This window comes from Rhinoraja longicauda, chromosome 14 (assembly GCF_053455715.1).
Source record: "Rhinoraja longicauda isolate Sanriku21f chromosome 14, sRhiLon1.1, whole genome shotgun sequence".
In the NCBI taxonomy this organism is placed as follows: domain Eukaryota; kingdom Metazoa; phylum Chordata; class Chondrichthyes; order Rajiformes; family Arhynchobatidae; genus Rhinoraja; species Rhinoraja longicauda.
Window position 1 is genome coordinate 7,544,965 of NC_135966.1, and position 14,494 is coordinate 7,559,458.

General features: G+C 45.5%; 1 protein-coding gene across 3 annotated transcripts in view; it reads left to right on the forward strand.

The window, feature by feature from the left end:
* fnip1 (folliculin interacting protein 1) overlaps positions 1–14,494 on the forward strand; it is a 92,851-nt gene that overhangs the window by 20,880 nt on the left and 57,477 nt on the right. The window contains exon 1 of one of the 3 annotated variants that reach the window (XM_078411364.1): positions 5,863–5,991. The exons of the other annotated variants lie outside the window; for them this stretch is intronic. Coding sequence (XP_078267490.1) covers positions 5,981–5,991 — 11 coding nt within the window. The 5' untranslated portion in view covers positions 5,863–5,980. Of the gene's footprint in view, positions 1–5,862; positions 5,992–14,494 lie in introns of those variants that run through there. 3 annotated transcript variants of the gene reach the window in all.

Sequence of the window (14,494 nt, forward strand, 5' to 3'; positions counted from 1 at the left end):
TATCATATATATACAGCCGGAAACAGGCCTTTTCGGCCCTCCAAGTCCGTGCCGCCCAGTGATCCCCGTACATTAACACTATCCTACACCCACTAGGGACAATTTTTACATTTACCCAGCCAATTAACCTACATACCTGTACGTCTTTGGAGTGTGGGAGGAAACCGAAGATCTCGGAGAAAACCCACGCAGGTCACGGGGAGAACGTACAAACTCCTTACAGTGCAGCACCCGTAGTCAGGATCGAACCTGAGTCTCCGGCGCTGCATTCGCTGTAAAGCAGCAACTCTACCGCTGCGCTACCGTTTTTCATATCAATCTAAAGCTTGAGTCTTGGGGCTGCTTTGTAAATTGCTGTTAAGTTTGTGTTATTAATCACCAAAGCCATTAAGGACTTTAGTAAACTGTTCTGAGGGGCAAAATGAAAGATTAACGCTGTTTAGCGATGTCAGTTTTAGTTTAGTTTATTGTCACGTGTACCGAGGTACATTGAAAAGCTTTTGTTGCATGTTAACCAGTCAGCAGAAAGACAATACATGTTTACAATCAATCCATTTACAGTGTACAGATACACTGACAAGGGAATAACGTTTGGTGCAAGGTAAAGCCAGCAAAGTCCGATCAAGGATAGTCCGAGGGTCACCAAAGCAGTAGGTAGCAGTTCAGCACTGCTTTCTGGTTGTGGTAGGATGATTCAGCTGGGAAGAAACTGCCCCAGAATCTTGTGGTTTGCGTTTTCACAGTAAGTTTTGCCTGATGGGAGAGGGGAGAAGAGGGAGTGGCCCAGGTGTGACTCGTCCTCGATTATGCTGCTGGCGTTGCCGAGGCAGCGTGAGGTATAATGGAGTCATGAGAAGGGAGGTTGTTGGTTTGTGTGGTGTTGATGGAGGGAAGGTTATTGATTAAGGTATTGAGCTTTGCACTGTCCTCTTTGACTCGGTGCCACCAGATACATTGCATTAGGCAGGACCTTAATTTAATCATCTTGATGGATACCGTATGTCAAACAGTACAACAAATCCTTAGCACGGCGCCAGAAAGCTGACCTTGATTTTTGTACTCTGGCTTGAGAATTTGAAATTAAACTTGGTGCTTGAAAGTAAAACTGAATTGTTGCTAACAGTGGGTGAGGCAACATTAGTCATGGGCAAAGAGAGACACAAAGTCCTGGAGTAACTCAGCAGGTCAAGCGGCATCCCCGAGCATGACCTGCTGAATTACACCAGCACTTTGTGTCTTGTTTTTATAAACTAGCATCTGCAGTTCCTTGTTTCTACATTACTCATAGGCAGTTAGGTGTGGGCTTCTGAGAATGAGCATCAGAGGAGAAAATGTCTTTATTTAGAAAGATGGATAGCATTAGCTGCAACATATGGATAAAGTCATACAGCACAGAAACAGGCCCTTCAGCCCAACTCATCCGTGCTGACCAAAATGCCCCATCTAAACTAGTCCCATTTGCCCGCCCTTGACCCACATCCTTTCATACACCTTTCATATCCATGCACCTGTCCAAGTTTCTTTTAAATGCTGTTGTAGTATCTGCCTCAACTACCTCCTCTGGCAGCTCATTCCATACACCTACCACTCTCTGTATGAAAAGGTTCCCCCTCAAGTTCCTATTAAACCTTCCCCCTCTCGCCTTGAACCTGCGTCTCCAAATTTGAGGAAGGATATTCTTGCTTTTGAGGGCGTGCAGCGTAGGTTTACTAGGTTAATTCCCGGAATGGCAGGACTGTCATATGTTGAAAGGCTGGAGCGACTAGGTTTGTACACACTGGAATTTAGACGGATGAGAGGGGATCTTATTGAAACGTATAAGATTATTAAGGGGTTGGACATGTTAGAGGCAGGAAACATGTTCCCAATGTTGGGGGAGTCCAGAACCAGGGGCCACAGTTTAAGAATAAGGGGTAGGCCATTTAGAACAGAGATGAGGAAAAACTATTTTAGTCAGAGAGTTGTGAATCTGTGGAATTCTCCGCCTCAGAGGGCAGTGGAGGCTAATTCTCTGAATACATTCAAGAGAGAGCTAGATAGAGCTCTTAAGGATAGCGGAGTCAGGGGGTATGGGGAGAAAGCAGGAACGGGGTACTGATTGAGAATGATCAGCCTTGATCACATTGAATGGCGGTGCTGGCTCGAAGGGCCGAATGGCCCATTCCTGCACCTATTGTCTATTGTCTTCCCAAAAAATCTGAAATAAGCTACTGATATTGTCTTGTAATTTGATCTGATGTGAAAGATCGAGCGCAGCACAGCAAGGGTTAAGAGCTACTGGACATTGGTGATTGAAATGGATGGACAGACAAATCTATGGCAGCTGGATCACACTCTGCTTGTGAATGATCACAATACAGAATGTTAAACGCCTCCCCCTGAATGTTATTATTACTGCATCATCTATTAAATGTTGCATGCACGAACTAGCTCTACCTATTGTACTTGAGTTTGGCTTAACTGTATTTATGTGTAGTATTGAGTCTGAAGATAGGTCCTGACCCGAAACGTCACCTATTCCTTTTCTCCAGCAGTGCTGTGTGACCCGCTGAGTGATACAGCATGGATATAGGCCCTTCGGCCCAACTTGCCCCCACTGGCCAACATGTCCCAGCTACACTAGTCCCACCTGCCCGCCTTTGGTCCATATCCCTCCAAACCTGCCCTATCCATGTACCAGTCTAACTGTTTCTTAAATGTTGGGATAGTCCCAACCTCATCTGCCTCCTCTGGCAGCTTGTTCCATACACCCACCACCCTTTGTGTGGAAAAGTTACCCTTCAGATTCCTATTAAATCCATTTCCCTTCACCTTAAACCTATGTCCTCTGGTCCTCGATTCACCTATTGTAGGTAAGAGACTCCGTGCATCTACCCGATCTATTTCTCTCATGATTTTGTACACCTCTAGAAGATCACCCTTCATCCTCTTGGGCTCCAAGGAATAGAGTCCCAGCCTACTCAACCTCTCCCTATAGCTCAGACCTTCTAGTCCTGGCAACATCCTCGTAAATCTTCTGTACCCCTTTCCAGCTTGACAACATCTCTCCTGTAACACGGTGTGCAGAACTGAACGTAATACTCTGTATGCGGCCTCACCAATGCCTTATCCAACTGCAACATGACCTCCCAACGTCTATACTCATTCCAACTTTTTGTGTCCAGCTTCTGTATGTGCAGTGTTATCGGATCTGATTGCATAACAAAGGAACGAACATTGTACCTCAGTACACATGACGTAATAAACCTTAATATAGATCCACAGTGCTGCTTTTTCTGAAAGTCCTTTGCCGAATATTTTCAACTTACTGGCAATAGACAATAGGTGCAGGAGTAGGCCATTCAGCCCTTCGAGCCAGCACCGCCATTCAATGCGATCATGGCTGATCACTATCAATCAGTACCCCGTTCCTGCCTTCTCCCCATACCCCCTCACTCCGCTATCCTTAAGAGCTCTATCCAGCTCTCTCTTGAAAGCATCCAACGAACTGGCCTCCACTGCCTTCTGAGGCAGAGAATTCCACACCTTCACCACCCTCTGACTGAAAAAGTTCTTCCTCATCTCCGTTCTAAATGGCCTACCCCTTATTCTCAAACTGTGGCCCCTTGTTCTGGACTCCCCCAACATTGGGAACATGTTATCTGCCTCTAATGTGTCCAATCCCCTAATTATCTTATATGTTTCAATAAGATCCCCCCTCATCCTTCTAAATTCCAGTGTATACAAGCCCAATCGCTCCAGCCTTTCAACATACGACAGTCCCGCCATTCCGGGAATTAATCTAGTGAACCTACGCTGCACGCCCTCCATAGCAAGAATATTTTCTCCTACATTGCACAACATTTAAGACAGCATCTGCAGTTCCTTTGTCTGTAGAAAAACACAGCTGTGCCGAACATGATAGCAAGATGAACTAATCTCATCTGCCTGCACCTAATCTATGTCCCTCAATTCCCCGTATATCAATGCACTTAACCAAAAGACTCTTAGATGCTATCGTATCTGCCTCCATCACCCCCCCTTGGCAATGTGTTCAAGGCACCATTGTACGTGTGTGTGTGTAAAAAAGAAAAAGAATACCCTGCACATTTCCTTGAAGATTTACCCCTCCCATCTTAAAGCTATGCTTTCTTGTCTCTGACATTTCCACCTCCAGTGGGTGGGGGGAGAAGGGGGGAAGGTTCTGGCTGTCTACCCTATCTATGCCTCTCATCATTTTGTGTACTTCCGTCAGGTCTCCCCTCAACCACTGCATTCCAGAGAAAACAATCCAAGTTTGTCCAACCTAAGATAGACACAAAATGCTGGAGTAACTCAGCGGGTCAGGCAGCATCCAAAGGTTTGGATCCATAGGTTTGTCCAACATATCCTTGGCGCTAATACCACCTAATCCAGGTAGCAATCTGGTCACATTTTTGGACAGTGGACATTTCTAACATATAATTCTCCATTGTAATACTCCCCAGTGTGATGACATTGCTTTTTTCTAACCTACTTTACGTAATTAATGAACTAAACGGCACTGCACAGTTGCAATGACCCAGTTATTGTATGAAAGATCATAGCCTGTGTTGTATTTTTCTTAAACGTGTAGTCAGAAGTATATTTGTTGGTGCTACCCTCACTTAATAAACCACTACCATCATTAGAGGACCACCACTAAAAAGAAGTACGTTTAGTATAGTTTAGAAACATAGCGTGGAAGCAGGCCCTTCGACCCACTGAGTCCATGCCAACCATTGATCACCCATTCACACTAGTTCCATGTTATCATAAGAGATAGCAGCAGAATTAGGCCACTCGGCTAGTCTATCTCTCCCTCCTAACCCCATTCTCCTACCTTCTCCCAATAGCCTCCAACACCTGCACCAAACAAGAATGTTATCCCACTTTTACATTCTACACCACAGGGACAATTTACAGAGGCCAGTTAACCTACAATCCTGCACGTCTCTGAAGTATGGGAGGAAACCGGAGCACCCGGAGAAAACCCACGCAGTCACAGGGAGAACGTACAAACTCCGTACAGACAGCACCCGTAGTCAGGATCGAACCCGTGTCTCTACCGCTGCAACACTCTGCTGCCCTAGTTCTTAACTATGTGAAAGGAAATTATCCAATTTATTAAATGGTCATTGATTGCTGCGTCCCTAATTACTGATTTAAAAAATATATATTTTGTTTTTTGCAAATGGGGAGAGAAATCTCAGTACCAGCCAGTATTGCATAGGATTGTTTGATAAACTACGCCTTATTTATTCTATTCTATTAGACAAAGGACATTGAACAAGTGGCGTTGTGTTCAGCTGGGTGAATGTACAGGGTTTTTGTTAGCGAGCGAAATGAAAGAGAGTGGGGAGTTGAACTGGGCTGGTGTGGGCTGGGAGAGGCTTCCCCGCTGAAGGCATTGGCTGGCGAGGGTCCATGTGGGTCCAGGTGGTACATTGAGCGGGCTCATGTGATGGCCCAGCGTGCCAGCTTGGAGTCAACACGGGGCTGTCTGAGAGCTGCTGATTCGGGGGCACCCTAATGCATCGAAGCCGAATGTGCTGGGAAGAGGAGCAGAGAGGTGGGGCTGGGGAGGTGCCTGCTTGCTGCTGCTGCCTTCCCCCTAATTATCCAACTGCCTGACCATTTGGGAGCAGGAGCCGAGTGCCATAAGCAACCAGTAGCTCTGATCTCAGAAGCAAGTAACCACTTCCTACACCGTGGAGTGATACCTTTTGCGGAATGATTTTGAAACTAGGCGGCATCTGCTCGTGTCCGAGAGTCTGAAAACCTGGAGGATTTCAAGCTCCTGTGCCACTAATGCGGTGGAACATGGAATTACCTTTGACTGAGTGCTGTTCACATCTCTGTGTGTGTGTCACCTGACAGCCCTGTGCTGCAGGATGAATCTAATACTCAGCTATTATTAGCAAGGGTGTGCAAGCAAGAGAAGCCTTTCTGTGCATTACATTGCTACACTTCCCAAACAACGATGTTACCCAGGTATTTTGTTTTAAATAATTGTTTATCTTGATCTTGTGCATTGGATATTCTCTCATTTATTTATGTGTGAGCATTTAAAATCAAAAATGGACAGTTAAAATTGTTTGGCAAAGCTTTTCCTGTTAAACCGAACTTCCCTGCCTTGCAGTTGAGAAGTGGGGAGTAAAGCGCAGAAACTTTTAGATGGGATTCCAACGTGAGAAGGTGTTGTTTTCTAACATATTTTCTTTTGTTGAGGTTGTGTGTGTGTGTGTTGTGCGCTGTGTGTTAAAGCCTAGCAGTATGAGGGATGTGCGTCTGAATCTCAGGAGATTTGTGAGACTTCGTAGAATTGTGCGGCAATATCGGGAGGAGGGATAGTTAATCTTTTTCAAACACAATGCGGTCTTCCCATTGTGTCAAAATCTTTTTGGAGAACTATCCTGAGGGAACTTTAGTCTGCAGAGATACAAAGCGGACGGAAACAGGCCCTTCGGCCCACCGAGTCCGCGCTGACCGGGCATCACCCTGCACACTAGCGCTATCCTACACTTTAGGGGCAATTTACAATTTATTTTTACCGAAGCCAACAAACCTACAGTCCTCCACATCTTCGGAGTGTGGGAGGAAACCGGAGCACTCGGAGAAAACCCATGTAGTCACAGGGAGACTGGAGAGACAGCACCCGGAGTCAGGATTGAACCCATGTTTCTGGCGCTGTGAGGCAGTAACTCTACCACTGCACTACTGTGTGTAAATTGTATAACAAATGTCGCTCTTCTGTATTTTTTTTATCTCTCACTGTTTTAAATTCAGTCGCAGGTTTTAATTAATTTCTGCCAGTTTACAAACTGAAGGATGGTTATCATAGAATTTGGTTGAATGGATCTAATCAGATTTTGCTAGAACTGAATAACTATGTGATTTTTGTTTATTTAAATTAAAATGAGAGACATCAGTGCAAGGAAATGGCTTTTTTTTCGCCCTCCATTTCTGGCACCCAGCGTATAGCACACATTCTAACCCTCATCAATAGTATCGTTGTTCTGTCACCACCACGTCCTTCAAGCTAAATGTGGGGAAATAGTGGAAGGCACAAGACATAAGTATCCCAAAGTACATCATCATCATCATCATCATTGTACGAGGAAATCAAAGAGGAAATAAATCGCACAAGATGCAGAACCTGATTCATTCTGAGGAGCACATGATGAGCATTTGACAACACTGGGCCTCTACTCACTGGAGTTTAGAAACTTACAGAATAATGAAAGGCATAGATAGAGTGGTTGTGGAAAGGATGTTTCCACTGGTGGGAGAGTCTAGGACCAGAGGTCATAGCCTCAGAATTAAAGGGCACTCTTTTAGAAAGGAGCTGAGGAGAAACATGGAACTCATTGCCACAGAGTGCTGTGGAGGCCGTCAGTGGATATTTTAAAGGCAGAGATCGACAAATTCTTGATTAGAACAGGTATCAAGGGTTATGAGGAGAAAGCAGGAAAATGGGATTAGGAGGCAGAGATCAGCCATGATTGAATGGCGGAGTTGACTCAATGGACCAAATTGCCATATTCTACTCCTATAACTTGTGAGCACAAATCCATAGAAGCTATTTGAGTGCTTATAATATTTTAATCCAACCCCTAGCTTAATAGCATGCATTTATCAATCTTTTAAAAGAAGCATAGACACCGGGTGGCGCCACCAGCACTGGCTGCCTCGCCAACAGTCAGTCTGTCCTTTCTACTGTTTTTATTATTTTAATGTATGTGTTAAAGTATGTTTTAGTGTTTCTTGGTTTGTTTTATGTGGGAGGTGGGGGGGGGGGGGGGGGGGGTGAATTGGGAGAAACTTTTTTTCAATCTCTTACCTCGATGGAGATGCGATTTTCTCCGTATCGTATCTCCGTTCCCTCTGTGGCCTAACATGGTGGAGTGGTGCGGCCTTTCCTGGAGACTGGCCCGGCCCTTCAACCTGCGGGCTCGGCGTGGACTTTAGCGTCGTGGAGCTGCGATCCTTTGCCGAGGATCGACTGCGGAGAGCTCCAACCACAGGCCCTGTGGACTTTAACATCGTGAAGCCCGCGGTCTCTGGTAAGAAGAGGCCGACTTGGGAGCTCCATGCTGCGGAGAGAGTTTCAACCGTCCCGACGCCGGAGTTTCGATCATCCCGACGCGAGGGCCTCTGACATCGGACCGTCGGCAGCGGCGACTGCGGACGGTTCAACAGCCCCGACCGCGGGTGAACAAAGAGGAAGATGCTTGAACTTTATTACCTTCCATCACAGTGAGGGATGTGGAATCCGCTGTGGTGGATGTTTATGTTAAATTTTACTTTATGTGGCTGTGTGTCTTGCAGCTTTTTACAGTATGGCTGTATGGTAACTCAAATTTCACTGTACCTTAATTGGTACATGTGACAATTCAATTGAATGAATGAATATGAATAAATATAACTTTATTGTCATTCAAAACTATACATCAGACGAGTGCATATTTGCACGAAATTCCATTGCATTTGGCTCACAATGTAACAGTGAATAATAAAAATAAAATAAAAAAATAAATAAGTAACTCGCGCATAAAAACTCTACCAACTCCCGATCACCTTCCAATCCATACTGTAGCATGGTGGCGCAGCGGTAGATTTGCTGCCTTACAGCGCCAGGGACTAGGGTTCGATCCTGACTACAGGTGCTGTCTGTACGGAGTTTGTACGTTCTCCCCGTGATCGTGTGGGTTTTCGCCGGGTGCTCCCACACTCCAAAGAAGTACAGATTTGTAGGTTAATTGGCTTCAGTAAAGAGAGCAAGATAGAGCTCTTAATGACAGCGGAGTCAAGGGATAGGGGGAGAAGGCAGGAATGGGGTACTGATTGTGGATGATCAGCCATGATCACGATGAATGGTGGTGCTGGCTTGAAGGGCCGAATGGCCTACTCGTGTCAATCGTCTATTGTCTAAATTGTCCCCAATGTATAGGATAGTACCAGAGTATCGCTGGTCAGCGTGGACTCGGTGGGCCGAAGGGGCTGTTTGTGCGCTGTATCTCTAAAACTCAAACTAAACCATTGACACACATACATGCACTGCGCACGCAAGCACACACGTTCACGCCACACAAACTGTGCACACGCACAATCTCGTAATGCCTACCACTGACCAACCTCCATGCGTTCACAAAGTTCTAACTTTTCAGTCATTACAAACTGAATTCTTCCTCATTGGAACTGCAGATGCAGGTTTACAAGAACCCCCCCCCAACAACAAAGTGTTGGAGTAATTGAGAGGGTTAAGGGCCTGTCCCACTTTAGGCGATTTTAAGGCGACTGCCGGCGACTGTCAAAGTCGTAGCAGATCGCGGAACTTTTCTTTTACCCGACGACAATGACCACGACAATGCCGAGTCAGGTCGAGATTACAGCGTCTTAGGAAACATCGCGAAATTCCCACGCTGTCAATGCTTCTCCGGCGTCCTCATTTTCGCTGAAATCATTGACAAATCAGTAAGTACTTGAGAGTTTTGAACTATAACATCTTGTATGGGTTACTTAAAAACCAAGCTTCACTGTAGATTTACTTCCAGTTTACTAATAGCTGTATTAAAAAAATAATTTAAAAAGTGGTTAAGTGGATTTTTGTGAAAAGTGTGTGGGCATTCTTTGAAAATGTACGGGAGATGCATATCTGGTTTCTGGGTTGCATATCTGGGGTGGGAGCCTACTTTAAATGTAATGGCTGATGGCCATAAACATCGCAAAATTCCCACGCTTACCTGACCGTCAAACTGTCTCCTCCAATCTACCTGTCAAATGTCCTGACGGTAAATAAACTGGTTAAACACAAGCATTTTATGGTATTTTGAAATGACTTTATTTTAATATAATGTGCTTCTAAATGCATCTAAGAGAACCTAGCAAACCTGGGGACAGCATGCGACAGCGCCCGCAATAAGCAACGATACCTGGCGACAAGCCAGCTGTCGCCGAGAAATTTCACCCCGGATGATTTCTCAGCGACGCGCTGAGATCCACTACGATTCTTGGAAGACTCCTCACGATCACGCCCGCGACACCCCGGCGAACTGTCAGCATCAGCCTAGTCGCCGGCAGTCGCCTTAAAATCGCCTAAAGTGGAACAGGCCCTTGAAGGAGCATCTATGGAGGACGTGGATGGGCGATGCTTTGGGTCGAGATCCTTTTTCAGACCCTTCTCTTCTTCATTGCCTTGTTGTGCCAAGTGTAAACTCAGCAATTTCGTGCTCAGAAATTTCTCTACCCCCTTTAAGCTGTCGCTCTTTTGGTTTTCTCCTCATGTGCCTTGATGTGAAACTTTGACAATGTACATGTGAAGCACTTTGGCATATTTTGCTATGTTAAAGAAACCAATCTGCACCATGTATCTTCCAACCAAGACACATTATGTTAATCCGTCGACACCAGTTTTTGATAATAACTGCAGCATAAAATTTCATCTCCATCTACGAAAATGGCTTTCTTTCACCTGCCTTAATCCATTATCCTTCTCCCCTCATCATACTGACTATCTTCCCCGTTCGCCCTCAGTCCTGATACAACGATCCAATGCATAGGCCAATCGGCCCTTCGAGCCAGCACCTCATTCACTGTGATCATGGCTGATCATGCACAATCAGCACCGCGTTCCTGCCTTCTCCTCATATCCCCTGACTCTGCTATCATTAAGAGATCTATCTAACTCTCTCTTGAAAGCATCCAGAGCTGGAGTAACTCACTGGGTCAGGCAGCATCACTGCAGAACATGGATAAGTGTTGCTTCAGGTCGGAATCTGTCCCTCCACACGTGTCTGGCCCACTGAGTTCCTCCAGCAGTTTGCTTTTTGCTCCAGATTTCAGCACCTGCAACCTCTTGCATTCTCTCACTTTTTTCTTTCCCTGTATCTTTTCCCCTGTTTTACCAGTCATCTTAATGCTGTCTTTGGATTAGGTCAATACTTTGCGTTGTTTGTTTGAGGGCATCACCTGTTAAATTTGCATTACTCAAACTCAACCGTCTGAAGAAGGGTCCAGACCCGAAAAGTTACCTATCCACTTTCTCCAGAGATGCTACCTGACCCGCTGTGTTACTCCAGCACTCTTTGTCTCTCTTTGCTCAAACACATTTGGTTGTGGGCCTTGAAAATATATACTACCTCACACCCACACCGAAAAGGTGAAAATCTGGATAGAGTGGATGTCTTCACTAGTGGGAGAGTCTAGGACCAGAGGGCACAGCCTCAGAATAAAAGGACATACCTTTAAAAAGGAGATGATGTGGAATTTCTTTAGTCAGAGGGTGGTGAATCTGTGGAATTCATTGCGGCAGATGCCTGTGGCCAAGTTGTTGGGTGTTTTTAAAGCGGAGATTGACAGATTCTTGGTCAGTAAGGGAGTCAGGAGTTATGTGGAGAAGGCAGAGAAGAATGGGGTTGAGAGGGAACGATAGATCAGCCATGATTGAATGGCGGAGCAGACTCGATGGACAGAATGGCCTAAGTTTGCTCCTATCACTGATGAACATAAATATAAATTCTGGATACAGAATGATGGTGTCAGAAGGTTTGAAGAATGAAGAGAAACAAGCTCTCCCAAACTGCCACTCCCTTTCCTTTGTTTAATTGACTAGAATGAAGTTGGGGCCAAACGCAAATTGGAGGAACATCACCTCATACATCGCTTGGGCAGCTTTACAGCCCAGCGGTATGAAAGTTGATTTCTCTAACTTCAAGTAACCCTTGCTTTCCCTCTCTCTCCATCCCTCCCCCAGCCGTTATCCTACTAGTTTCTCTGCCCTCCTGATTAATTGTACTGTTTGTATGCCTACTTGGACTTCCCCTTGTCCATCAATTGTACATTTCCTTGATCGTCGTCTACTTTGATCTGTCCCTTTTCACACCCTACATGTTCTTTGTACCCTTCCATATCTCTAGTTTCCCTCTCCCCTCACTCGCAGTCTGAAGAAAGGTCTCGACCCAGAACGTCATCCGTTCCTTCTTTCCAGAGATGCTGCCTGTCCCGCTGAGTTACTCCAGCATTTTGTGTCTATCTTTGGTATAAAGTTGCAGTTGGTTCGGAATTGAAAATTCCAGCAACGTTGTAATGGGCACAGCAAATGAGTGGGCAGCAAATCTATAAATATTACTGATGAAAGTAGTGTTCTCTGCAGCATGAATCTCCAGCTTTATGCACTGCCTGCATTCTACAGATTTCATTTAACACAATATGTTGTTTATTCTCTAGGCTAGGCTTGTAATCTTCGGCACTCGGTCCAAATCATAGCTGAGAATTTTTCGACTAGGAAAAGGAGGATTTCATTTTCTTAGCTAAAACAACATATTTTGGTAAACAGCTTGTTTATAAAACATGTGCCTGGTTCCATTGTCCAAGCTGGTTCAAGATGTTCCTGGATCAGACCTTCCGAAACTTCACGAACGCAAAGGTATAAGACTGTCACACACCAAGTCCATTTAATGCTGGAGTAACTCAGCAGGACAGGCAGCATCTCTGGAGAGAAGGAATGGGTGATGTTTCGGGTTGAGACCCTTCCCGAAATGTCATCCATTCCTTCTGGATAGAGCTCTTAAGGATAGCGGAGTCAGGGGGTATGGGGAGAAGGCAGGAACGGGGTACTGATTGAGAATGATCAGCCATGATCACATTGAATGGCGGTACTGGCTCGAAGGGCCGAATGGCCTCCTCCTGCACCTATTGTCTATCCAGAGATGCTGCCTGTCCCGCTGCATTACTCCAGCATTTTGTGTCTTTCTTCACTGTAAACCAGTATCTGCAGTTCCTTCCTACACCCCACCCTACTATGTCCATTTACCTTTTCTGCACTCCCAGTGAAAACTATTTGCTGAAAGAGTACTTGCCTGAACTGCAGCTTCTCGATGCATAATGCATTCTTGAAGATCACTTGCAAAATGCTTTCAACTTCTGACAGTCTGATGGTGGCTGTGGGGGCGGTGGGAGGAGGCGGAATGAATTTTTATTTTCCCTGGCGGCTGTAATGCAGAATTGTAAAAAATGAAGTTTCTATGTTTTTGATATTCAGTTTAGTTTAGAGATACAGCGCGGAAACAGGCCCTTCAGCCCACCGAGTCCACACCGACCAGCGATCCTCGCACACCACCACTATCCTACACACGCGGGACAATTTACCATTTTTACCGAAGCCAATCAACCTACAAACCTGGACGTCTTTGGAGTGTGAAGGAAACCGGAGCACCTGGAGAAACCCCACACAGATCACGGGGAGAACATACAAACTCCGTACAGACAGCATCCTTAGTCAGGATCAAACCCGGGTCTCTGGCGGTTAAACTATTTGCTCTTTTTATGAAGGATTTCCTTCCAATTCTTGGGTCTCATTGTAAACAATCTCTAGCAGTTTAAAAATAAAACACAACCCAAGGAAAATAGGCAAGAAGCTGGAAAGGCTTGTTATTACTAGCAAGTTTGATAATGTACTGAATTAAAATACATTGACGTCTGTTGCTACATCATTGTAAGTATGTGTTGGATTAGTTAGGCGTAAAGTTTTGAATCATCCTCTATCGCCCATCCCTGTCTATCTTTGTGCAATAAAGAACTGCAGATGCTGGTTTACACTGAAGATAGACACAAAATGCTGGAGTTGCTCAGCGGGTCAGTCTGATGAAGGTTTTCGACCCGATACGTCACCTTTTCCTTTTCGCCAGAGATGCTGCCTGATCCGCTGAGTGATTCCAACATTTAGTGTGCATCTACCGTCTATCCTTTGTTTCAACAAAATCAAGTCTTGATACATTCTTGCCAACCCCATGGAACTGAGAACAGTGAAGCTCAGGGACAGGCCCTTCAGCCCACAATGTCCGTGCCAAACATGATGCCACGTTAAACTGATCTCCTCTGCGTGCATATGATCCATATCCCCCATTCCCTGCATATCCATGTGCCTATCCAAATGCCTGTTAAATGCCACTCTGTGTTCACCTTCTTCACCATCCCTGGCAGCACATTCCAGGCACCCACCACCTTGTGTTTAAAAAAAAAATTGTGTCTCTCATCTTTAAATTTTGCCCGTCTCGCCTTAAGTCTACAGTGGTGCAGCGGTAGAGTTACTGCCTTACAGCGCCAGAGACCTGGGTTCGATCCTGACTACGATTGCTCTTTGTCCTAAGGATAAGGGGGAAGTCTTTTAGGACCGAGATGAGAAAACATTTCTTCACACAGAGAGTGGTGAGTCTGTGGAATTCTCTGCCACAGAAGGTAGTTGAGGCCAGTTCATTGGCTATATTTAAGAGGGAGTTAGATGTGGCCCTTTTGGCTAAAGGGATCAGGGGGTATGGAGAGAAGGCAGGTACAGGTTACTGAGCTGGATGATCAGCCATGATCATATTGAATGGCGGTGCAGGCTCGAAGGGCCGAATGGCCTACTCCTGCACCTATTTTCTATGTTTCTATGTCCGTTCTCCCCATGACCGTGTGGGTTTTCTCCGGGTGCTTTACTTTCCTCCCACACTCCAAA